Here is a 22,385-nt window from a genome sequence, read left to right as displayed (position 1 = left end):
CCCCGTGATGTCACAGGGCCGGCCCTCCCGCCGCCGCAGTGACAGCTCCGCCCGGTGCCTGTAAGGCCCTGCCCAGCCCAGCCGCGCAGCGGGAGCGGGGGGGACCGGCCATGGCCGACGACTTCGGCTTCTTTTCCTCGTCTGAGGCGGCCGGCGCCGAGGAGGATCCGGCCGCCGCTTTCCTGGCCCAACAGGAGAGCGAGATCGCGGGCATCGAGAACGACGAGGGCTTCGGGCCGACCGACGGCGAGTCGGCCACCGCCCCGACCGGCCAGGCGGCCCAGCAGGAACCGGGTGAGCGCCAGGGACCAGGGGCCGCCTGGGTGTAGGCACGGAGGGGGTAAAGGAGGACTGTGGAGAGCAGGGATATCCCTCCATCTGCACCACCCTCCCCCATGGGACTGTGTTCCCCGCAGGATGCACAGCGTTCCCGGCGGGTGAATGGGCTCCCCAGTGGCCAGGCCTGCATCCCAGCAAGAGCTCTCTGGGGCCTGTGCTTGATACTGTGGTTCCCTCTCAAAATTGAGGATGTGGGGTGAGTCCTGAGCTGGCACTTGAAGGCTGTGGGCTGATTTCTCCCCTATATGCTCAGGCTGGGTTGCTTGCGTTGGATGGACTATCTCCTTGTCTCAGTGGCCCCAGCTAGGGCAATGTGAGAGGCTTCTAGGTGAAACTGAGGAGCAATGACAGTCCTATCACTGTCCCCACAGAGAGGGGAGCACTTTGGGGTGCAGAATGGAAGGCATTTTCACTGGGAACATCTCTGTTCCAGGCCCTGCAGGTAGAAGGTGCTAATACTGATCTCTTATGTCTAGTCTTTAGGGGCTTGGTGGTCTGCTGTCTACATGGACACTGCTGCCACAGTGCTCTGGCTTCTTCCCCTTACCAAGGCCCACAGGGCCTCCCTGTGCTGTGTTTCACCTCTCCACAGAGAGGGCTGTGGGGGCAGATCCGGGCCTGGAGAGCTGTTGACAGCCATGGTGATAAATGCAGTCAGACAGGCTGGAGCTGGGTGTAGCCAGAGCTGCACTATGGGGGTGAACACTGTCGGGATGGTGCTTGTCTGAGCTGCATGTGGCTGTCTGTGCCTGCTGGTAGAAGCCTGCGGTTATCACTGGGGAGAGCTCAGGGTCTGGAGCCTCCTTAAAGCCTCTTCTCTCTCAGCAGCAAGACCCCTGCATGGGGTTGGCATTGTGACCCGGGTGTGCAGCTCTCGGTGTTCTCTGGGGCTGGGGGGCACATGGGGGTGAACCCCAACTGTGGGTGTCGGAGGTGCCTCATTCCCAGCTCTAACCTTGCAGCTCATTCCAAGGGCATCACCCAAAGTGGGCTCTCAAGGGTCTCAGCATGCATGCATGCCCTCCTCTGCTGGGGGACCATGCTGCAGTGTCTCTGTGGGCTCTGTCCCTGGCAGAGCTGCTATCCCTTCACAGCCCTTCACTGCTTGGCACTCAGCTAATAGCTTCTGGAGCCATCCATTGGCAGCTTCTGCCTAGTTGCTTGCAGCTGGGGGTTGGTGAGGTTGTCTTTCTACAGTCAAAGCACCTGCCTGTGTCCAGCCTTGTGCCTGGAACAGCTTCTCTAATCTTCAGATAAGATAAAACACCAGTGAAAACACTGTAAAGATATAAATACCCAGAGCGGTTTGTCTAGAAGATAGAGAGGTGCTTGCTGGCTGAATCCTACCAAGGACAGAAAACCATGGGGCTGTTGTGGATAGGTATGCTGGGCTGGGAATGGTACAAACTCCCAGAAACAGATTTGCTTCAGCTGGGGTCACCTGGGATCACCTACAGCTGCTGTAGTTGTAATTGTCTTTCTCTCTTCCCTTTTCCCTAGCTGGTTTCCAGAATGGAGGAACCACTGTCAATGGAGATGTCTTCCAGGTGAGAGCTCAGCCTCTTGCCCAGTGGTGCTAAGGGGGATTGGGTGGGTATGGGGCAAACACCCTGCTGCTCTGCTCCCAGTTTGCTATCCAGATGCAGAATCACTCTGGAAAGGTGTGTGTCTCATGGGGTGTCCTGGCTGCTCCATTCTCATTCCTCTCTGAAAAGAAGATTGGTTCCATCTGCCATGACCTGCCCCAAATCTATTTGCAGGTGGCCTGTGCTGTTAAGGAGTGCCCCATCTCTCTAGCCTTGATAGCTCCTGGAAGCAGCCAGAAGCCTCTCTTGGAGAGGCCAAAGCCAGGACAGGGCTGCCATGGGACACTTGCTTTGTTGACTCAGCAGCATCTCCTATTAAACCCACTTGCCCTATGGCCAAGGATTTTTAGTGGAGGCCACCCACCCATGTCTCAGCTCCCTCTGGGAGCCCCAAGCCCAGCTCTGGTGGCTACAGGAGGAGCTGTGCCAACACTTGACAAGCCCTTCACCCCACTCAGTGCCCAGCAGTGCGGCATGTGCATTGCCCGTGCCTAGATTAAGGGGTGATAATCACATCAGACGCTGGGCAGACTTAATTAGATTGGGGATCTTGGAGTAAAGCTGTAATCCCATGGCTGAGCTTGGTGTCAGGTTGGGAATCCTGGCCAGCACAAGGTGTTAGGAGAGGTACTGAGCCAGGTGGGAGCTGGGCTCAGAGGAGCTAGAGAGGCTCTTCCCTGTGGGATGGTGTCCAGGCATTGGCCTCTCCCTGTCTGCTGTGGCCAGGCTGTAACAATGCTCAGTCCTGGGGCTGCCTCAGCCCAAGTCAGGGTCAGGGGAGGCTGATACTGGCAGGAGCATGTCACAAAACTGATGGCTGTCCAGGGGATGTGAGAGGACCAAGTCAGGGAGGGAAAGCTGGGAAGTGTTTCTGTGTGACAGGGCCTGGGAGCTGGGACAGCAGTTTGAGTGCTTTGGGGACTGTCTCACACATCTGAGGCTGTCACTCTCCCTCCCCTCCTATCTTGTTTTGTCTGAGTGGTCCTTTGAGGTGGCTGTGGAAAGAGCTAGTGCTGATGGTGAGCCGCTCATGTCCTGCAGGAGTCCAATGGCCCCACCGATGCCTACGCAGCCATAGCCAAGGCTGACCGGCTGACCCAGGAACCTGAGAGCATCCGCAAGTGGAGGGAGGAGCAGAAGAAGCGCCTGGAGGAGCTCGGTGAGACCTGAGGCCATGTGTGGCCACGCTCATGGCAGTTGAGTCTCGTGGTATCCCTCACCTGGAGGTAACTCAGCTGCGTCCCAGAGAAGTGTCTTGTGACCCACACTGTGTGGGTGCGCCTGCCAAAGGTCTGCTATCCTTGGGGCAGTGATGCCTTTCAGACAGTACTAGGGACTGGGGACAAGGCTGGGGAGCTGCAGCTGTCTTGCCTGCTGGGGAGCTGCCCAGCAGAATGAGTGCATGACAGTTTGGCTAACGGTGTCTGTCTTGCTCTGGCCTTAGATGCAGCATCGAAGGTGACTGAGCAGGAATGGCGTGAGAAGGCCAAGAAGGACCTGGAGGAGTGGAACCTGCGTCAGAATGAGCAGATGGAGAAGAACCGAGCAAACAACAGGTATGTTGGGGTCAGCATGGCCATGAGGGCTGCAATGGGAGCTGCTGTGCAGCCAGATCTGGGGTGTCTGGGGCCCTCCTTCCCCACAGTGGAGCCCAGCCCTGCAGGGATGGAGCTTTGCCAGGCAAGGGGCTGTGAGTGGCTCCGGTGGCTGTGCAGAGCTGCTCTGGCTGGGACCACACTGGGATCTTGGTGTGTCCTGCCCCCCCTGCACGGGCCTCACCCTGGAGCAGGGTTGGGGCACTGTGTGTGCAGGTTGTCCTGGTGCTGTGTGAGCTGTGGTGAGTGGGTCACGCTCTCTGGGAGGACATTAACCCCCTGTGTGTTTCTCTCTCTCTAACCCTCTGCCTGCCTGTCCGCTCTGCGCTCTCTCTCTGTCTCTGCCTCGGGGGCTATAGGATCGCTGACAAAGCCTTTTACCAGCAGCCGGACGCCGATGTGATCGGTTATGTGTATGTGCCTCTTACGGACCATATCCTGCCCCGCGGGGTCTGGGGGTCCTGGGGCTGCCCAGCCAAGGAAAGGGGGGATGCTGGGAGGTACTGGGCCATGGTGAGGTCCCAGAGGGAGGACAGTGCAGGTGAGTGTCTCCTTGTCTCCAGATGGTGGAGTCTTAGGAGGCAAGTGGAGCTCCTGGAAATGCCTCTGTGGGGGCTGTTGAAGAGGCAGAGCTTGGGGTCTTGTGCCTTTTGGGGGATGGCTCTAGGAGTGGAGAAGTCTTGGGAGCAGGCAGACACTCCAGTGCCCCTGGATGAATGATGTCTTAGGTGAGTGCAGCCAACAGCATCCTTGAGCATCATGTGTCTCTGGATCCCAGAGGATGCTGAGCTCATCAGCTGGACCAAGGGAACAGGAAGCAGGGACATGAGGGGTTCCCAGACAGAGGGGAGGGTCTCCTTTGAAAGGGTTCTGCCAGTAACAACCCCCCATGTCTCTGCAGGGCCTCGGAGGAAGCATTCCTGAAGGAGTCCAAGGAGGAAACCCCTGGCTCCGAATGGGAGAAGGTGGCCCAGCTCTGTGATTTCAATCCCAAGAGCAGCAAGCAGAGCAAGGATGTCTCACGGATGCGCTCGGTGCTCATCTCCCTCAAACAGACACCCCTGTCCCGTTAGCTGCTGCCTGGCACAGCTGGAGCACAGACGGGCAGGGCTGGGCTCACCGAGCCCAAAGAGGGGCCTCATCCTGCCTGCTCCCGGCTGTGCTCGAGTCACTGGTTGTAACTCTCCCCATGGTTTTCCTTTGCTTAAAAGGTGCATCGGTCTCTTTTTACACCTATTTATTACACTGTGGCATTTCCCCGGGAACGACACTGGGTGGCAGAGCTGAGTTACAGCGGGGGAGCCCCTAGCCTGGGCTGAGGTTGTGCCCAGAGGCCTGGCTGAGTGAGAGGGGGAACATTCCCCTGATGTTCCCCTCCTCACCCCTGCACTGGGAATAAACCCACCTGCGGCTCTCCTGGAGCAGCTCCAGGCATGGCAGCCCTGTGTCTGACCCTGGGACCCAGGCAGTGATCCCAGTGGGACCCCAGGGTTGTCACCTGCCTTTCCCAGGGGTTTAGAGCAGAGCTGGTGTGGGAAGGTGGAGGAACAGCCCTTACTCAGCTCTGCACTGCTAAGTGCTGCAGGAGCATGGCTGCAGTGTGATGCTGCTGGGCTGAGAAATGTGAGTGCAGGCACCCAGGCTGGGCCAGGAAGGCCCCAAGCCCAGCAGAACCTCCCCAGCCTGGCTCTGTGTCCCAAAAAGCTGGTGGGGCTCCAAGCAGCAGTTGCAGTGTCTGTGTCCCATCTATCCTGTGGGGTTGCTGGTGCCAGTTTGAGGTGTTGCAGGGCACTGAGATGGTATGGGGTGAGTGGATGGGATGTTTTCTGTCTCTCCAGCAAAGCCACTAGCAGTTGGGAATGTGGGTGCTAGGCTTTGGGACCCTTGGCTCTGCTCCTCCCCCAGATACTGGGATGGGAGATGGAGGCTGTGTGGTTGCAAGGAAGGAGGTAGGAAGGTTGAACCCCCACTTCCCTAATCCAGAGACCCAGAGCAGGATTGGGCAGAGTTCTGGTGCTTGTACTGTCCCTGGAGAACAACCTGCACTTCTGTCTGCAGCTGCTTTCTGGCTTCTCTTTGGCCCCTGCTGGATTTATACACCTAAGGCAGCATAGGGAGATGCCTCAGTCCCACTCCTCACCCCACAAGACACTTTCTGGCCTGAACACCCAGTTTCTCTCCTCTGCTTGGCAGGGTGAGCACCAGCCCCTCCAGCTTGGAGGCCCAGCTCTGGAAACCTGCAAAACTTCCAGCTAGCAGGAGAAGGACAGACCCGTGACATGGAGCAGAGCCCACAAAACATTTGCTTGAGCATCACTGCAGAGCCCTGCCAGCCGAACAGCAAGTACACAAAACTCTCCTGCCCTGCAGCTATGGAGTCAGGAAGGTCACCTCTTTAGGGGTGACCAGGCACCCCTGCCTCAGGGGCATAGGCTCAGCAGTGAGCTGGAAAGGGGACTGGGTGTGTGGAGAGTCACTTGGGTGTCACTATGTGCTGGGATTGTGCCCCTTGTCTATAGGGCTGTTGCTCCTACTCTGTCCCACTGTGCTCCAGCATGCATAGGCAGCTCTGCTGTGGTGCAGGATGGGACACTGGTACAGGGTATCTTGGGGCTTGGCTGTCTGCCTCTGCCTCTCACTGCAGAGCAGAGGGAAGTGAAGCAGTCTCCCTGCCATGCTCTGTCCTACCAGCCCTCCCAACAGCTGTGCCCCCATGTGAGGCAGGGCAGCCAGCTCCCGGGGAGCCATGCCCACAGCTCTTCTACATCCCCCTGGCTTTGGTATCTGTGACTGTTTGAATTACCTGTTACAATAAACCCACATCTCCAGTCCTACAGGGCACTGTCATCTTTCTGCTTCAGCAACACACATGTGTGTGCTTAGGAGAACACACAGCCCCACAGAAGCCTCCTGTGGAAAGGACAGGGTGGGAGGAAAACCACATCGTACAGGAAGAGACAGGAGCAAGGTGAAGGACCAGATGGTTTGTGCTGGGCTGGAGCAGAGGCAGTGGCAGCCAACCTTACCCAGGTTGCCAAGGGATTGTGCTCACAGATCTGACCACCTGGTGCCTCCCACAGCCCTGCCCTAAGCTGGCTGGGTTGGTGAGTGCCAGTGCCAGTGAGCCAGCCAAACACAGCTTCTGGGGAAGACATGCTGAGCAGGCAAAGCACAGAGCTCCCTGGTGGGGTTCACTGGTTCACCCTGCTCAGTGCTGGCAATAGCTCGTTTGCCCACCCTCACACCTCTAAGTCGGCTCTGGTGGGCAAGAGTGTTCCCTTCTGTCCCTGCTTGTTTGCAGGCAGAAGCGGGTTCCTCCTCACCCAGAGGTGGGGTTCTCCTCTGAGAAGCTCATGAAGGCACAGTGGGCTCCACAAGCTGCAAAGGCACCACAGGACAGGGAGGGCCAAGGCACAGGCACCAACATGCAGACACTCAGTGCCTGGAAGCGCCCCAGGCAGCTCAATGTGGGAGACACCACAGCACATTGGTGATGTCTGTGCCCCTTTCCCCTGCAGGTATGAGCTGCTGCAGCCACGGAGCAAACAGAGCCAACAGCTCCGTGTCCTCCCAGCCCTGCAGCCCTGACATGGGAGAGCAAAGTCTTGGTGCTCACCAAACCCCGCTGGTATGATCCAAACGATGTCTGTCACGATGCAGGGAGTGCACCTCCCTCTAGCTCAGCTTCCAGCTCACGTGAAGCACTGAGCCATGCAGGAACTGACTCCCTAGCAAAAGCAGCAGCAGGACCCAGGGAATGCAGCAAGTCCCCATTTTGGAAATATTAGTTCCCAACTTGTTTTCATCGGGAGCTGCATCTTGTGTCCTGCTTGCATCACTGCAGCTGTGAGGCTGCTCTGCCTGTTCCCTTTTCTTCCTACACTGTTTACTCTCTGGCCTCTCCATGCTCTGCCACCCAGTATCAGTCAGAATCTCGCTGCAATTCACTTTATTACTCACTGGTTGGAACCCAACAGATTACATATTCTCCCCAGACAACTCACCTGCTGCTTATGAACTCTGTCCTGCAGCACCAGGCCACAAACAGAGCTTCCTACTTGGGCAGCTCATTTCTCCAATGCTGGTGCACTGCCTGAATAAAGACACAACTTGACCTCAGGACACAATTTTAACAGTGTGACAGCACTAAGCAGGGATGAGAGGTCTGACAGGGCTGGAGAGGCTCAGTGAGACACAGCCTCCAGTGCTGCAGGACAAACCCTCAGGGGATCAAAAAACGCCACGGCCCAAACATCAGGTTGTTCACAGAGTTGTATTAGCCAGTCTCCAGAGCTCTGGAACACAGAGCCTCTCCAGCGCCGGCTCCACCGGGACATCACAACTGTCTCTCAGGAACTCCATCCGCAGCCCGAATCCAGCTGGGCACAGGCTGGCAGGAGCACACCCGCAGCTCCCCTCTCGCCCAACTTCACTTTCTAGACTTCATGGCTGTGACTGCCATGCCCCCGAGGAGGGCCGCGAAGGTTAAGCCCTGGGCCAGGATACGCGCCCGCATCATCAGCTGAGACTTGCGGGTGTTGCCCCTTTTGAAGTTGATCAGCCCGTAGGTCAGGATGCCGAAGGTGCAGAAGCAGCCTGCAGAGGGGAAGGATGTTGGGATGCTTAGCGGGCAGGGGCTCTGAGGCGCAGCTCACGCCTCCCCTCGCACTTGAGCGCTGCCGGCTTGTGAAGTACCCCCACTGCCAGCCGACCCTTCCCCTTCCCTCAGCCACACACCGCCACTCCCCACCCTCCCCTCACCGAGGGGCACCAGGGGGTTCTCGCGGGTCTTGCGCAGGAACTTGTCGCCGAAGCCCTCCTCCCTGAACACCGGCAGCACGATGGGTTCCAGCGGCGGCGGAGGAGGATCGGCCGCCATGGCTGCGGCCGCAGGAAGGTGACCACCGCGACCCTCCCCGGCCGCCGTAGCCAGGAAGCGGTACGGAGAGCACTCTTCCCGCGGGCATGCTGGGTGTTGTAGTCCTTAGCTAGAAAAACCAACAGGCGGTGTACCAGGTATGGGACTACACTTCCTGTGGTGCCCCGCGGCCCATCCCATCCCGGCGCTGGCAGCAGCGTGGAGCAGCCATGCCGAAGGCGAAGGGGAAGAGCCGCCGGCACAAGTACTCCTACAACCTCAACCGCAAGCGGCTGTACCGCAGCGCCCGCCGCCGCGCCGCCCCGCGCATCGCATGGTGAGGGCAGCGGCACGGGCGCGCATGCGGGGCGGGGTCCCGGCTGCGGGCTGTGGGCAGGGCGGCCGGGTGCGGGTGCTCCGGGGGAGCTGCTGGTCTCGGTGGGTGCCTGAGGGACGCTTGGGTGTGGGGAGCGGGGCGCAGTCCGTGATGCCGGTGCCTATCCCCACGCAGCTCGCACATCCGCCAAGCATGGGACCCCACCAAGTCGGTGGCGCAGAACCTGGCCGAGATGGGCTTGGCCGGCGATCCCAACAAGGCCGTCCCCATCCCCAAGAAGAAGGTGCTGGTGAGTGTATGGGCGGGGGGGATCGGCTGCGGCTGCTCCTTTGTGGAGGATGGAAGGTGATGCCTCCTCCAGGACACGCAGCCTGGCTGGGGAAAAGCAGCCTGCCCTGGGCACGGGTCAGGTGGCTCTGGGTCGGTCTCTGTAGGTGGATGGGTTTCTTATCCATGGATATTGTTTTCTTGCCAAGATCCTGGCGTGGGAACAAGCTCCAGTGTCACAGAAAAATAACGGACTTAAGAATAAATAATGGGCTTCACTAGAAATGATGTCAGTCAATCTCCTGAGACTTGCCAGGGAGAGGTGGGGTTGGGAACATGGCAGCCGAGTTGCTCCTGATAGCAAAGAAAGCTTTTGTGTGTACAGTAGCACCAGGCTGGCCCATGTGCACCGGTGGGCAACGCTTCCAGGCAAAAGGTGGCCCCACAAAACGTCACACTTGTGAAAAATAAACAGGAGTGACCTTGTTTGCCACTTGTCTGTGTCCACACTGTGACAAGCTTGCCCTCGAGCTAGCTTAATGACGCAAATAACAACTTTTCTTAAGCCAGCTGAGATTTCTCTGTCCTTGCAGCCATTGGGTAAGCGGTTTGGAGTTTCGGGAGCAATGTATCAGGACATGGCTCTCCCCCAAATGGGCTTTTCTTGAGTTGCTTTTTCTCTCATTCAACACAGGGGATGGAAATGGAAAGCAATGGACAAGACCAAGGAAAGCAACTAGTGCGGAAGCCCTACGTGCTGAACGGTCAGTGCTGCTGCTGCCCGCCCCAGGGAGCACCTCCAGCCCTGGTGGTTTCCTGCTGAGCCCCAAAGGCAACTGCTGCTGTTGCCTGTGGGGTTCTCCCAAGGCCCCCTGGGTTATTTTATCTCTCATCTCTGTGCTATGCCCTAAGGGTGTTACTTCTCCTCCAGGCTTGTAGAGGAGCAACCCTCTGGCAACAGTTGGCTGGAGATTCCCAGCCAGGCTGGAGCTGAGTGAGAGCTGGGACAGCAGGTCTGTCATTCCCGTGTGTCCTCTGGCTCAGGAATTTCCTTTTCGTCCTGTGCTGCCTTTTTTGCAGCCCCAAGAGGGCTCTTGTGACTCTGAAACGGGCTGGTTTGTGGCACCGGGGTGCAAGAAACTGAGGCTGCAGTATCCTGCATGTTTCAGTGGTGGACTGGGCAGCTCTGAACAGTCACACTCTGCAGCCTGGGCAGAAAAGTTCCATTTGTGCTGTGAGCAGGATGCCTGCACATAGTGCTCAGGACCGTTGTTTGTTTTCCCGCGTGATGGTGCTGGGAAGCCACCTCTTTTCTGCAGCAGGGCTTGATCCTGGGGAGAGGCTGGGGACTTCTGAGATGTTGCTTGCTTCCCTCCCCTGCTTCATGGTGTCTCTGTTCTCTGCCTAGAGATGGAATATGAGGCCAGTCTGCCCGAGAAGAAGTCGAACACACTCTCACGAGATCTCATTGACTATGTGCGATACATGATACAGAACCACGGGGAGAACTACAAGGTCAGTACTGGCTGTCTCAGAGCCAGCAGCACCCAGAGCAGCTCGCTCCTGGATCTTCTACAGAGTGGGAACCAATAATCCTCTCTGTCCTGGCTCCTGTGTTGCAGTGAGCTGTGTTAAGGGGAACCTTGGCCAGATCCCTGTCTGAGTCAGGCAGTGATCACAGCCGGCCTAGGTGGGTCTTGGGAGTGTGGCTGGGCTGGTTTGGTGTTTGCTCCTGGGGACTTCCCTCTGATTTATGCTCTCTTTTGCCTCAGGAAATGGCTCGAGATGAGAAGAACTACTACCAGGATACTCCCAAGCAGATCAAGAGAAAGATCAACGTGTACAAGAATTTCTATCCCGAGGAGTACAAGGAATTTGTTGCATCGCTCAAGCAGGAGAAGATGGAGGTGCAGTGACTGCCCTTTTCCCTCAGGTTTGCCTGCAAGTGCAGGCTTGACACAACCATTTTCTACGCTGAGCACAGACTGATGGACAGGTGACAGTCACAGCCCCAGTGCCTGCAAGCTGAGCTATGCAAAGCCTCTGGTGATGGAGGAAGGACCTTCATTAGAACAAAAATAGTTATAACCAGGCGTGAAAGTTTCTTGTCTGTGGCTTGTGGCATTGGGACTGATTGTGCTGTGCCACTCCCTATGCGTGGCAGCCAGTGCTCCTGTTGCCTCGTTAAAATAAATTGCTTTTCCAAGGTGGTGTGACTGTCGTACTCATGGGCTCCTGCTTGGCACAGTCCTGGTTTGAGAGCTGCCAATGCCATGGTGGGACATGGGCATTGGGCACATGGCACCCTCTGCAGCAACTGGTGCAGGCAGCACTAGAACCTCTGCTGATTTCCCTGTAGGCAGCAGAAGTTGAAGCAGGGTCATGTGTTGCTTCCTCCCCCTGCAAGTGACCTTCCTGCCTGGAGGCTGGGAGTTCCCTTCCCTGCCAAGGAGCTGGAGGGCAGTACAGAGTGGTCAACCTCTTTTATTGACAAAAGGAAGGAATGACAGTACAAAAGGTTTACCAGCAGAGATCAGCTGAGCGTACTCCCTTTCCCCAAGGTGCTCCCCAGCTTCCATGATTGGTTTTCCAGGACCCAGCACCCTGTGGCCTGACCCAGCAGCTTCCTGCCTGCAGGCAGGGCTTCCTTCATTCCCTGTTACCCGGTGAAGCTGAGAGGGAGGGAGATCAGGCAAGGGGGGCAAAAGCTTGCTGGGTGCAGCACCTACCAAACAGCCCATCTTTGCCCCTGTTCAGGGTGAAGGGCTGCCCAACGCCTGCCTTCAGCTCTCCTCAACAGAGCTTTAGGTACAGAGTTGGGGGAATTGAGAGCTGTGCTCAGCACTGGTAAGGGACAGCCTGAGCTCGTGGTTCCTGCTGGTGTGCACTGCACTAGCAGGACTCCTCCAGCCCCATTCATTTAATGTCCTGCAGGGCTGCTGTGAAGGTGTGGGGCACTGCCCTGTGCTGCACGTTCCTGCTCACCAGGAGCTCGTGATTCCATGCCAAGGGTGATTTCATCCTTGAACTGGCGGGGTTGGCTGCCCTCCCCCTGCAGCAGAGTGCTCAGGGTCTGCGAGAGCAGTGTTACCAGCAGGTTCTTCACGTGGAGGATGCTGTTGGCAGTGCTCAGGCTGTCCCACGTTGCGCTGGTGGGCAGCAGGAAGACCTCCCGCTGCTCGCTGAGTGTGTGCAGGGCCAGCTCCTCCCACAGCTCTGCCGTGCTCAGGGCGTCGCTCTTGTCCTGTGAGGAAAGAAGAGTCTGCTCAGGAGGGGAGCAGCGCCCAGAGCTGGCAGCAGCCTGGTCCTGGCAGGAATCGCGTGCGGGCAGGGCTGCCTCTTGCATTGGAGTCACTTTGGCACAAGCTAATGGGGAGCAGCAGGAGGCATGCGCTTGGTCAACTGCCTGGAAATGTATTTCCCATACAGGATTTGGTATGTGCTGCCTGGGTGTTCTGAAACTCATTAGCCAGGCGCTGGCAACTGCAGCTGCGCCTCCCAATGAAAACTGGAGGAGACTGTCCCAAGAGATCGGATTTTGCAAGAGCTGGTGGATTTGGGGTATCAGGATTTCCCCTTAGGGCCCTGGGGAGGGATTTCACTGGAAACATGCCCAGAGGCATCTGTAGGAATAGACAGACAGACGGATACCAACCTGCTTATTGGCCAGCACCACCAGAGGCAGCTGGGGCTCTATGGCCAGCAGTGTGTGCAGCTCCTGGCGCACCGTCACCAGGCGAGACCTGTCCGCCGAGTCCACCACGAACACTAGCACGTGGGCATGGCTCACGTAGTGGGGCCAGTACGCTCGCAGGTTCTGGCTGCCACCCACTGCGGGAGATGGAGAGGATCAGGCACCAGTGTGGGGATCAACCAGACCTCCTGTCACCCTGGATGCTCTTTACCCCCAGCCTGGTGTCAGCAGGGGGGATGCTGCAGGTGGGGGTAATGCTCCAGGCCATGCAGGGCCAGGCCAGCCTTACCCTCCAGCAGCTCTATTTCCAGCCCCTCAATAGAAAGCTGGGTGCAGTTGAAGCCCTGGGTGGGTGTGAAGCGCTTCCTGGCCGTTTGGTTGCAGATGTAGTGCAGGACACTGCTCTTCCCCGCTCCGTCCAGCCCCAGCACCAGCACTTGCTGCCAGTCCAGCTGAGGGGGTACAGGAGGGTGTTGGGTGGGTGGGAGCAGGTCCTAGTACCCGCAGCCGCATGGTTATGGGCTGGTTGAGCGATGAGCCCAGAGCAAGAGGTCCTGCTGGCCTCTCACGCTCCCCTCCATCCTGATGGGCTCCACTGGCTGTTCAAGCTGAGGACCCCTCCCCTGGCAGGACGGGCTGCAGCAGTGTACCCCAAGGGCTGTACCCCAATAATACCCTGGGGAATCCAGTCTGACCTGCTCCAGGGGATGTCAGCATGAGATCCCAGCAGGGATCCAGGCCCTGTGCCCCCCTCCCAAGCCCTGTGTGGATTATGCTGTCGATCCAGAACATTTCCCAGCCTGGGGAGCACAACGGTAGACCCGACCCTGCCCTTCCCCAGCTTCACGGTCCAGGGGGAAAAGTGAAGAACCAGGAGGGATTCCAGTGCCCTGCCCCATCGGAGAAATCCCAGTGAGAGGATCCCGGTGTATGGGATGCCCGGGAAATCCCGACCCTGAGCCCTTCCCACCCGCGATGGGCCGGGGGTACCGGCGGGGGTTCGTGCCCTCCTTACGGCGTCTTTGGAGGGGGCTTGCTCCCACAGGTCCTGCTCCCACCATCCGTCCCAGTCGGTGCCGCTGTTGGTGTCGCAGAAGTAGATCTTCCAGGCGATGTAGAGGAGGGAGCCGAGGGCGAACACGGCGGCCCCGACGGTCAGCGTCAGGGCCCGGAGGGCGCTGGATAGAGTCATGAGGGACCAGCAGCGCGCGGCCGCGACGGTGTGACCCCCGCCAGATGTGCCCGCGGGCAGCGCGCCAGATGTGCCCGCCTCTGACGTCACCGCCGGTCTTAAAGGGGCCGCTCCGACCTCAGGGGGCTGGATGGGTGGGTGGGTGGGTGAATGGATGGATGGATGAATGGTGGGGATGGAGGCAGGAAGGGAGGGAGGGAGAGAGAGAGAAAAGAAGGGATGGAGGGATGGAGGGATGGATGGACGGATGGATGGATGGATGAATGGATGGATGAAGGGATGGATGAAGGGATGGATGGGTGGTGGGGATGGAGGGAGAAGGGACAATGGGCAGGGGGTGGGCAGGCCTGTGACATGAGCTGCCACCAGGCCTCACACCTGCCCAGTGCCATGCACCCGCTGCTCACTGGACTCGCCTGTCCTCAGTCCACCCCGGTGGTGCAACGCACCCCCGCGCCGGGCCAGGTCCCACGGCTACTGGCCCTTCCCTGGAGCCTTCGCGAGTGGCTCCCGTGGCCCTCAGCCCCGCTGCCGGTGCCGGGGTGGGCTGAGCACCCCGCCAGCAGGGCGAGCTGCCTCACTGGCAGACCCGGAGCGTGGTAGGGCAGGGACCGGGGCAGGGACCGGGGGCTGCTGGTCACGAGCAGGAACCGGGCAAGGGTCGGGCACGGTCTGGCCGTGCGGAATCCTCTGTCCCGCCCCGTCAGTTTAGCCCCGCCCTGCCCCTCTCATCCCGAACTACATCTCCCAGCGTGCTCCGCGCTCAGCCGCCAAAACTCGCGAGATCTGCGCCCTTATAAGCTCTCTTCCGGGGGGGCGGTTCCTCCGCTCTGGTGCCGCTGTCGTACCGGTATCGCGCCGGTGCCTTCCCTGCCGGCCTCGCCATGGCGCCGCCGGTCCCTGCCCCACCACACCCCGCCGAGCCTCGCTAGCCTAAGCCGAACCGCCGTCATGAGTGCGCGGCAGCCGGACACTCCCGGTAAGCCTACCCTTCAGTGCTCGCTGCCAGACTGGGCAGGCCGCGGCGGCGCTGAGCGCTGCCCTCTCTGTCCGCAGCGCTGGAGCAGGGCGGCGGCCCCCGCCCGGGCAAGATGTCGCTGCCTGTCGGTGTGCCGCGGCGGGCCTTCAGCTACGACGAGGGCTTGGAGGACACGGCGCCCATGACGCCGCCGCCCGCCGACCTGTGCGCCAACGTCCTCTGGAAGCAGCCGGTCATCCCCGAGCGCAAGTACCAGGAGCTCTCGAAGGTACAGGACGGGCGGTTGCTGCGGTGGCCTTGGCAGCCCTCCCGGTGCCGGTGGCGCGGCACCGCCCTGGGGGAGATGCCCCCGCCCTCGGCAGCAGAGCCCCGGAGGCGCTGGGGACAGGAGCCCGGCTTTGCGGTCTGTCTCTGTTATGGGAGCACTGCGGTACGGTTGGGATGGGCCTGTTTGGGGAGTCCCCTCTCTACGGGAGGTGTTTATGGGCTTAAAGCTGTGCGCTGAAACCAGGACGAAGGGGTAGATCTGGGCTGGCTGTAAATTCCTCATGCAGAGGGTGGTGAGGCACGGGACAGATTGTCCAGAGAAGCTGTGGATGCCCCATCTCTGGAAGTGTTAAAAGTGAGGTGGGGCTTTGGTTTGAGCAACCTGCTCTAGTTTAAGATGTCCCACCCTGCAGGGAGGGCTAAACCAGACAGTCGTTGAAGGTGCCTTCCAACCCAAACTGTTGTACCAAATGACTGTGGGAGGGCTTTGAGTACAGCTCTTTAAAATTTAGAGGCTGTTTTCCCAGTTTGAAGTGGCACTGACTGTGGTTGAATGGAAGCAGGTAACTTTGTATCCCTCAGAGCTTAACCTCAGATTTTCACCTTATTTGAAAAAACAAAAAAAAATCTCTTGGAAACCTGAAGTTGTGGTTTGGCACAAAAAGCAAATTGTCCGTTTAGGGAATGGTGACTCCTGTGCTAAGAGGAAGATTTCTGCGTTTCACATGATTTCTTGTAGCATTCATTGTCTGGTCTTTGTTGCCTGGGTCTTGTGGTCAGTGGTAGAGCTATAACTGCTGGGTACACTGAACAGGGAACTGATAAAAGGAATGAGGTGCAAAGCAAGGTCTAAACACCAGCCTCTAGTCTGTGTGCCTGCTGTTCTGTAAATAGCTTGTTTCTGAGCTGCCTCTGGAAGGGTGCTCTTGCCCAGTTGACCTTGAAGTCCAATTTGCAGTTATGGGAATGGAAGTAGATATGTGCTGGTTTCTTTCCTGTTGACCTTTTGTGCTTAGACTATCAACTTGTTGGCCCCAAGCACTGCATGTTTCTGAGTACTGGATGCAAGTTCTTGTTCATTGCTAAGAATTACAAGGTTCAAGCTCTAAACATTTCCCAGCTGTAGTGAGAACAGTGTATGGGTTTATTCCAAGGGATGAAGGCTAGCTGCTAGAGCAGCTTGGCCTTGTGTTTCATTTAAGTAGAGATGTGTCCTGGAAAGGTGCTGAAATACTTTCTCATCTTAAACTATACCCTGCTGCTTCCCCACAGATTGAGGAGGGGGATGCTAACATGAATGCATCCGTCATAACGCCATCATCATCCACTGAAAGTGTGAACAAGGTACCTGTGGTGAAGGCCAAGGCCACTCACATCATCATGAACTCTCTCATTACAAGTAAGAACTCTCACCTCTAATGTGGTGGCTAATGGGCTGTGAGCACTTGAGCATGCTCTGGCTTGGTAATGCCTCAAGGTAACTACCAGAGTTCCTGGACATCTGGTGGGTTCAAACTGACTCTGTGCTTGAGCTGTATGAGGGTTTTTGGAGGGTGCTTCTAGAAGGAACTAGGGAATAAGCCACACTTTTACTGCCTCTGTTTCCAGGTGGTGGAGGTGGGTGATAAGGGAGGGGTGCAGGGTATGTTATCTGCTGATAGGACACTGCAGTCCATGCCATCTTGTTGCTGAGGTGGCTGCTGCTGCTACTGCTACTACTAGCTGTTTGCTTATTAACTTGCTATTTTTGGATGACAGGTAGAGCTTTAAAATTAACCAAATTGGTGTGGAAAGCTGACATGCTGTGCTAATGAGGCACTTGCTGGCATTTCTGGTAGTTAATAGCAGCAGCTGCTGTCTTGCTTTAAAAAGCCCCCAAACTCGTAAATAAAGATGCTTTAAAATGAAATTGGGTCAGTTTGCAACAAGAGGAATTATTCAAGAGTTAATCTGTCACTAATGCCTCTTCTTCTAGCAGCTGGGATCTCAGCTTCATCTTTTCTTCCAAGCAATGCTTCCAAGGACTTCTAGGCTTTTCAGACCAGCATTTTGGAATAGCTGTACATCTGCACTTCTTTAAGTCTTGGCTCAAAAATAGCCAACACCAGAAAATAACACCCAGGAATATAGACTTCCTTCTGGAAAGCAGCTTCTATTCTAGTCTACTGCTAAAATGCTAATCTGGCTAAAACAATAATGGCCTAAAAATGTTCTCATGCAGTGAGAAGTCAGAAGCTCCAGCCTACACCTTCCAGGTGCTAACTTCAATCACAGATTGGAAATAAAGTCCTCTGGATTCCTCATATGCAGTTCACTGTCCCTGTAAATAACATTAACATGGGAAGTGTTGCCTGTTTTAAAGGAGACACTGGGCTTCTCCAGTGATCTTTGTGCTTGAATTCCTTTTGACTTTTTTCTTAGTTGATATCACTGTATTGGATGCTGGCTCTGTATTTGGCTGAAATAGCTTATTTTACCTAATCTAGAACCCCTGGGAATCCTTCCCAACTGTTCTGCAAGGCTGTGATTGTCAGTTAGCTGGTGTGGGCAGACCTTCAGAAGACTTCATCTTTTTTTGTCAAAAAAAATCCCTTGAATCTAAAAGGCCACTTCAAATGACCAGCTTATTGGGGGTCTCCTAGATTTAGGAAGTTGTGATTGGGAGTGATGCAGCTTCTTGGCAAGATGGATATAATTACAGGTGTTGCATTTGTAATACAGCTGGTGATCTGGGACAAGTCACTGTTCATCTGACTTAGCCTTATGACTCAGGATAGTTTTCAAGTCAGAATCTCCAGAGTTTCATCTTGCTGCCTCTATCAGTTCATCACAATGTGTAGGTACAAATGATGAAAAAAGTCTTGCGTTTGGTTGCTGAAGTTGCCTTTGTTAGAACTGTTTGTTGTGGCATTTGTGTTTGAATATGTGCTTTTGTCTGTTCCAGAGCAGACTCAGGAGAGCATCCAGCGCTTTGAGCAGCAGGCAGGGCTGAGGGAAGCTGGCTACACCCCCCACAAAGGCCTCACTACTGAGGAGACCAAGTATCATCGAGTGGCTGAGGCAGTCCATGTAAGGCTTGTTTTGCATTGGCTTTTTCTGTGCGGGTTGTGTACTACCTTAACACATGCTTGGTGGTGGAAATGTTGGAGTATGTTGCTCTCGTTAAACTGCTTCCTCTGAAGGCTTTTAGCTGATTGTGTACAAAAGGTTACCCACTTTTATTTTAAAGTTAGCATTAGCCTTTATAGCTTTGAAACTTGAAGATAGTTGTATTCCACAAATATATCAGACTATCACAGTCATCTTTCAAGTGGGGACATCCTTACACAGAATATAATTTCTTTCTGTGCCTTTGGTGCCTGGCAGTTGACTGTTGAACTGTTTGTCCCAAGAGAACTTGTAAAGCCTGTGTTTCTGAGGTGGAAGTCAGCAAATGAAATGGGGCTTGTTTCTGACTGCAAATAAAAGGGCTTGAATGAACATGTTTCTGATGAGCTCAGTCACCCACAATAATCTTGCAGTTGGAGTTTAATAGTGAACTGTTCTAGTGTACTCCCACAAGGTCAAAGTTTCAGTAAGTGTTGAACTACATTAGTGTGGCTTGGATAGGCACAGAAAACATCCTGAGAAGGTGCCCGTGTGGTTGGTGAACTATAACTGCCCTTCAAGTGACTTCTTCAAAGTTCAGTTTGTACTGTAGGACTTGCAATAACCTGGTTTGCGTACACCTAGTTCCTGTTTATTTTAACTGTGCTCTTCAAATGCAGTTAAGTGCAGTGTTCTAGAGCAGTGTTTCCATCCCCTTGTATGGGGTTTACTTCTTAGGGTTTAGTGCTCCTACACCTTCTATGTTCTGTACAAGGTCTGGTCTCACCTCCATTAGAGAACTTGTGGGACTGAAAGCTTTGTTGCTCTGAAAATTCCAGGAGACAGATGATTGCTGTGGTATTTCGACTTGCTACCAGGGAGCTGAGCTGATGGGATGAAACTAGGTCTGCTACGTCTGCAGCTTCCCTGTTAGTGCTGGTATTGAAGCAGCACATTACTGTTGTTGCCTCTGAACTGGAGTGAGCTGTAGGTGTTGTTTTACTTCCTCTAGCTTGGAGGATGTTTTTTGAGCATAGTGGACTTCCAAAATGCTTAGGTCTTGCGTGGAAAGAAGCTTAAGGGGTGTTTGCAAGTACTGGGTGTGGCTTTGGGTAAAGTGACAAATCCTTAATCACCTGTGATACAAACAGCTGTGCAGTTTGACAACAAAATCGGCTGTTCCTTATGTGTTGTATTTAAGCTCTGTTCCTTCTGCATTTCTCTGAACAGAAGCTAAAAATGCAGAACGGAGAGATGACAAAAGATGACAAGCAGAGTTCTTCTGCTCAGTCCACTCCAAGCAGCACTCCCCAGTCTTCTCCCAGGCGTAAAAACAGGTACTCTCTTCCTGGCAGACCGCTGCCTCCTTTGGTTTCCTGCAGGCTGCTGAGGTGGGAGCTGCTACAAATAACCTTGTCCAGTGAGGGACTAAAGGGTGAAATTCAGAGCCTGCTGGGGATTTGTGTTGGATAGATCTGAAAGCTTGCTGAACTTGCACATATGTATCTTCGTCCTGGGGTGGTAACAAAGCTATTAAGATTGTTTAAATTGCAACTTGATAACTGCCTGTGAAGTTCCTGGCACAGAGGGGCCACTTGAAGTATTCTTGTGTTTTATACACCTCAATAATTTTTTCCTAGGAGTTGGTTTAGTCAGGGAAGCTCTACTTCTCTAACTGGTCTAGACTTTACCATGGAAACTGGTGGGGACAAATTGCCGTCTGAAAGATGGAGCTTTTTTGGACCCAAAACCATCCAAAAATCCACCAATGATCCAGGTATGCCCTCTAAAATCTCCTGTGTGGCAAGAGCTAGGGGAGAACTGTCATATAACAAACTTGCTGTCTGTTTCTGGAGCCTTATCCTGCTTGTCTTGCTACTTTCTAGGACCACTTTGTGAATGTGCTATTTGTGTCATTTCTGTGCTTACATATAAGGCAGTTAGATCCTTGGTATAGGTTTTACCTGAAAGCAGAAATAACTTGCACTGAGCTGCAGTGGAAGGGCAGGGTGTGAAGGTGGCAGCTTTTTACTCTGCTCTCTGGTGGAACCAGAACTGGAAGTGTCAGCCACTGATGTGGGATAAGCTTTAGATGACCTGAAGCTGCTGGGTCTTGCATAGGCTTTCTGCAGTGTTGAGCATCAGTGACACTGTTCACTCCTGGCAGCAGTGGAAAAAAGGACTTGGCTAGTTTTCCTAGCTCTTATTTACTGTGGTTTATTTTCCTTATCAGGAGGATTTACCATCCAGTCCTATAAGGGTGCCCAGAAGCCATCCCCAATGGAGCTGATGCGTGCTCAGGCTACTAGGATGTCAGAAGATCCAGTCACCTTCAAGCCACCCAAAATGGACACTTCAGTCACAGAAGGGAGGAAACAATCTCCACGGTCCCATAATATCAAACCTCGGGATCTGAATGTGCTGGCTCCCACTGGGTTCTAGGAAGAATGCTTCTGGTGTCTTTAGCATCCTACAGGGTGTCTTAGGCTCTGCTTCCCTGTCCGATTGTGCTGCAGTAAAATAGGAAAGCTTCCCTTCCAGCTCTTCATCTCAGAAGAGGGCACAGTTATGAATGTCCTCCTAAAGCCAGTCTTGGAAAAACCTCTGCACTAGTACAAAACCAGTGTAAACCATCCTGTCTGCTGTGCTGCACCAGTTTGGTCTGCTAGACTGCCCTAGCTGTGCTTTCTGGTACACTACACTGCATTAAAACCTGGAATCATGTTGTAGGACAGTGCTGCATGTGATGTGCAAGCAGGCTGGCTTGGCTGCGTGTAGTCTGATTGTCTTGTCCTGCTCAGTGCTGAAGTACCCTTGGGAGGACTGTGGTTCTGTGTGACGTGCAGAACACCAGCAGAAAATGATGGAAACAATCAAAGACTAAAAACTGGACCATTAACTGCCAGGAGGAAGTTGCTCTGGGAATGTGGAGGTCAGTTCTAGATGTGGTGCTCCCTTTACTATCCAGTGTGACCTTACAGTTTGACACCTCATAATTCCTTGTCCTTGGATTTTATTTTTTTTAAGGAAAAGTGGAACAGTGACCATTCTAAGATGGAATTACTAGAAAGACAGGGAGCAGAATCTAATGGGGCTTGGCAATAACAAGGAAGAATTGCTTCTCTTCCAGCTCTTCATGTTCTTCCAAAAAGGTGGAAATGACCAGAGCTGGTTTGGCTTGAACTGAGTAATCTTCCTCTCTTCTTTCTGTGAACCAGCACTGTCCTGCCCTAGACAACAGACCTGCAGATGTTCTGGCAATCTGGCTGCTGCTTGATTTGTTTGCTGTGGTTTTTTTCCCCTAGCATCTTATCTGAATTGTGTAGGTCTGGGACACTTCTCAATTAGGTTTTTTGCTTCATCAGCATTAAATGCATTTTGCAGGATTGGGGGAGCAGATCAAGGCTAAACATTCCTCCCTGCTGTGGTACAGCTGTATGTAAATTTTGGTCTAGTCAGCACCAGTTACTGGGAACAGCCAGTGCTTGATTTTTCTGAGAAGTGGCAGGAACTTCTGGCTACCATCTAATTCCTTAAGCATTAGAGGTAGTGTTGGTCTAATCTTCACCTGTCCTGTAGCAAATGGGTCTCCTCTTGATCTCATGATTATGTTGCAGAGCTGCCTCAGCCAGCAGCAGGCTTTCCATAGTGGTGAGGTGGCAGCAGCAGCCTTGCATCTGGTACTGGAAGATTCTGGACATTTTATAGAGGTTACTTAACAGCTGGTAACTGTTGAGTTCTGTGGATTCTGCCTCCTTAAACCAAACATTTCTCCTGGAGGGTGAGGCAGGGATGGCTCGCTTGGCTGCTGTCTGCTCTGAAGAAGCATGTTTCGTGGCTCTGATTCCTTTCAAGCTTCAGCAGCACTACTGATGATGTGTTGTGTTCCAAGTCTCCCACCCAACCAAGCAGTTGTCACTGTCACCACTCATTTGCACCTTGGCAATCAGTCTCATTTGACATTAATTTATTTGTTGTCTGTATTCATGTCTCTAATGTGTATGATTTTTTTGTAACAAGAAAAATAAAATCCTTGTGAATGGAGGTCCAGCAGCTCTACCAGAGTTCCACTCCCAACCTCTATTGCCTCTGAATGGCCTTTGAATGCCTGTAGAAATGCCTAATTGCTCTCTGACTTCAGCTGTATTTTGAGTTGATGGCAATGGATTTGAATTCAATATTCA

At 54.6% G+C, this 22,385-nt stretch overlaps 5 protein-coding genes across 11 annotated transcripts; 3 read left to right on the top strand and 2 right to left on the bottom strand.

Annotated features, from left to right (window-relative positions):
• Window positions 1-19: 19 nt before the first annotated feature.
• Window positions 20-7,031, top strand: CLTB (clathrin light chain B). Of its 5 annotated transcripts, none has more exons than XR_013957801.1 (6): window positions 20-294; window positions 1,840-1,886; window positions 2,967-3,084; window positions 3,370-3,481; window positions 4,422-4,731; window positions 5,714-7,031. XR_013957801.1 is itself a non-coding variant. In XM_080627142.1 (6 exons), exons 1-6 carry the CDS (start codon window positions 111-113, stop codon window positions 4,591-4,593), a joined length of 687 nt encoding a protein of 228 aa, XP_080483268.1. In that variant the 5' UTR covers window positions 20-110; the 3' UTR covers window positions 4,594-4,756. The 5 variants fall into 5 exon arrangements, 4 of the variants coding, with proteins under 4 accessions (XP_080483268.1, XP_080483265.1, XP_080483267.1 ...); XM_080627142.1 differs by lacking the exon at window positions 5,714-7,031 and adding an exon at window positions 3,880-3,933 and having other exon boundaries at window positions 4,422-4,756; XM_080627139.1 differs by lacking the exon at window positions 5,714-7,031 and adding an exon at window positions 3,880-4,248 and having other exon boundaries at window positions 4,422-4,546.
• Window positions 7,032-7,044: 13 nt separating this feature from the next.
• Window positions 7,045-8,422, bottom strand: HIGD2A (HIG1 hypoxia inducible domain family member 2A). The gene is made up of 2 exons (XM_080627145.1): window positions 8,282-8,422; window positions 7,045-8,116 (listed from the first exon to the last, which is right to left on the bottom strand). The coding sequence occupies exons 1-2, from the start codon at window positions 8,397-8,399 to the stop codon at window positions 7,950-7,952; spliced, it is 285 nt and encodes a 94-aa protein (XP_080483271.1). The 5' UTR covers window positions 8,400-8,422; the 3' UTR covers window positions 7,045-7,949.
• Window positions 8,423-8,585: 163 nt separating this feature from the next.
• On the top strand, window positions 8,586-11,066 carry NOP16 (NOP16 nucleolar protein). 2 transcript variants are annotated; one of them, XR_013957802.1, is made up of 5 exons: window positions 8,586-8,715; window positions 8,890-9,004; window positions 9,677-9,746; window positions 10,391-10,672; window positions 10,755-10,864. XR_013957802.1 is itself a non-coding variant. In XM_080627144.1 (5 exons), exons 1-5 carry the CDS (start codon window positions 8,609-8,611, stop codon window positions 10,896-10,898), a joined length of 543 nt encoding a protein of 180 aa, XP_080483270.1. In that variant the 5' UTR covers window positions 8,586-8,608; the 3' UTR covers window positions 10,899-11,066. The 2 variants fall into 2 exon arrangements, 1 of the variants encoding a protein (XP_080483270.1); XM_080627144.1 differs by having other exon boundaries at window positions 10,391-10,497; window positions 10,755-11,066.
• Window positions 11,067-11,575: 509 nt separating this feature from the next.
• ARL10 (ARF like GTPase 10) lies at window positions 11,576-14,013 on the bottom strand. Its single transcript, XM_080627257.1, has 4 exons — window positions 13,692-14,013; window positions 12,966-13,128; window positions 12,638-12,813; window positions 11,576-12,226 (listed from the first exon to the last, which is right to left on the bottom strand). Exons 1-4 carry the CDS (start codon window positions 13,866-13,868, stop codon window positions 11,903-11,905), a joined length of 840 nt encoding a protein of 279 aa, XP_080483383.1. The 5' UTR covers window positions 13,869-14,013; the 3' UTR covers window positions 11,576-11,902.
• Window positions 14,014-14,693: 680 nt separating this feature from the next.
• KIAA1191 lies at window positions 14,694-22,245 on the top strand. 2 transcript variants are annotated; one of them, XM_080626838.1, is made up of 7 exons: window positions 14,694-14,847; window positions 14,925-15,115; window positions 16,387-16,513; window positions 18,059-18,183; window positions 19,432-19,538; window positions 19,842-19,978; window positions 20,435-22,245. In XM_080626838.1, the coding sequence occupies exons 1-7, from the start codon at window positions 14,820-14,822 to the stop codon at window positions 20,641-20,643; spliced, it is 924 nt and encodes a 307-aa protein (XP_080482964.1). In that variant the 5' UTR covers window positions 14,694-14,819; the 3' UTR covers window positions 20,644-22,245. The 2 variants fall into 2 exon arrangements, with proteins under 2 accessions (XP_080482964.1, XP_080482965.1); XM_080626839.1 differs by lacking the exons at window positions 14,694-14,847; window positions 14,925-15,115 and adding an exon at window positions 15,135-15,277.
• The last annotated feature ends 140 nt before the right edge of the window (window positions 22,246-22,385 follow it).

The sequence above is a fragment of the Psittacula echo genome, assembly GCF_963264785.1.
Source record: "Psittacula echo genome assembly, chromosome: 11".
Taxonomy (NCBI): domain Eukaryota; kingdom Metazoa; phylum Chordata; class Aves; order Psittaciformes; family Psittacidae; genus Psittacula; species Psittacula echo.
This window is presented reverse-complemented; position numbering and strand designations above follow the sequence as displayed.

What these genes read in the sequence shown, in the direction of transcription:
- CLTB (XM_080627139.1), top strand. Translation starts at nt 111, where the DNA reads ATGGCCGACGACTTCGGCTTCTTTTCCTCGTCTGAGGCGGCCGGCGCC. An exon ending in GGCGGCCCAGCAGGAACCGG is followed by an intron (nt 295 to 1,839) that starts GTGAGCGCCAGG and finishes CCTTTTCCCTAG; the next exon opens with CTGGTTTCCAGAATGGAGGA. An exon ending in AAGAACCGAGCAAACAACAG is followed by an intron (nt 3,482 to 3,879) that starts GTATGTTGGGGT and finishes CGGGGGCTATAG; the next exon opens with GATCGCTGACAAAGCCTTTT.
- HIGD2A (XM_080627145.1), bottom strand. Translation starts at nt 8,399, where the DNA reads ATGGCGGCCGATCCTCCTCCGCCGCCGCTGGAACCCATCGTGCTGCCG. An exon ending in GAACCCCCTGGTGCCCCTCG is followed by an intron (nt 8,117 to 8,281) that starts GTGAGGGGAGGG and finishes TCCCCTCTGCAG; the next exon opens with GCTGCTTCTGCACCTTCGGC.
- NOP16 (XM_080627144.1), top strand. Translation starts at nt 8,609, where the DNA reads ATGCCGAAGGCGAAGGGGAAGAGCCGCCGGCACAAGTACTCCTACAAC. An exon ending in GCCGCCCCGCGCATCGCATG is followed by an intron (nt 8,716 to 8,889) that starts GTGAGGGCAGCG and finishes ATCCCCACGCAG; the next exon opens with CTCGCACATCCGCCAAGCAT. An exon ending in TCCCCAAGAAGAAGGTGCTG is followed by an intron (nt 9,005 to 9,676) that starts GTGAGTGTATGG and finishes CATTCAACACAG; the next exon opens with GGGATGGAAATGGAAAGCAA.
- ARL10 (XM_080627257.1), bottom strand. Translation starts at nt 13,868, where the DNA reads ATGACTCTATCCAGCGCCCTCCGGGCCCTGACGCTGACCGTCGGGGCC. An exon ending in GGAAATAGAGCTGCTGGAGG is followed by an intron (nt 12,814 to 12,965) that starts GTAAGGCTGGCC and finishes CATCTCCCGCAG; the next exon opens with TGGGTGGCAGCCAGAACCTG. An exon ending in TGGTGCTGGCCAATAAGCAG is followed by an intron (nt 12,227 to 12,637) that starts GTTGGTATCCGT and finishes CTTTCCTCACAG; the next exon opens with GACAAGAGCGACGCCCTGAG.
- KIAA1191 (XM_080626838.1), top strand. Translation starts at nt 14,820, where the DNA reads ATGAGTGCGCGGCAGCCGGACACTCCCG. An exon ending in GCGGCAGCCGGACACTCCCG is followed by an intron (nt 14,848 to 14,924) that starts GTAAGCCTACCC and finishes CTCTGTCCGCAG; the next exon opens with CGCTGGAGCAGGGCGGCGGC. An exon ending in TCTCCCAGGCGTAAAAACAG is followed by an intron (nt 19,539 to 19,841) that starts GTACTCTCTTCC and finishes ATTTTTTCCTAG; the next exon opens with GAGTTGGTTTAGTCAGGGAA.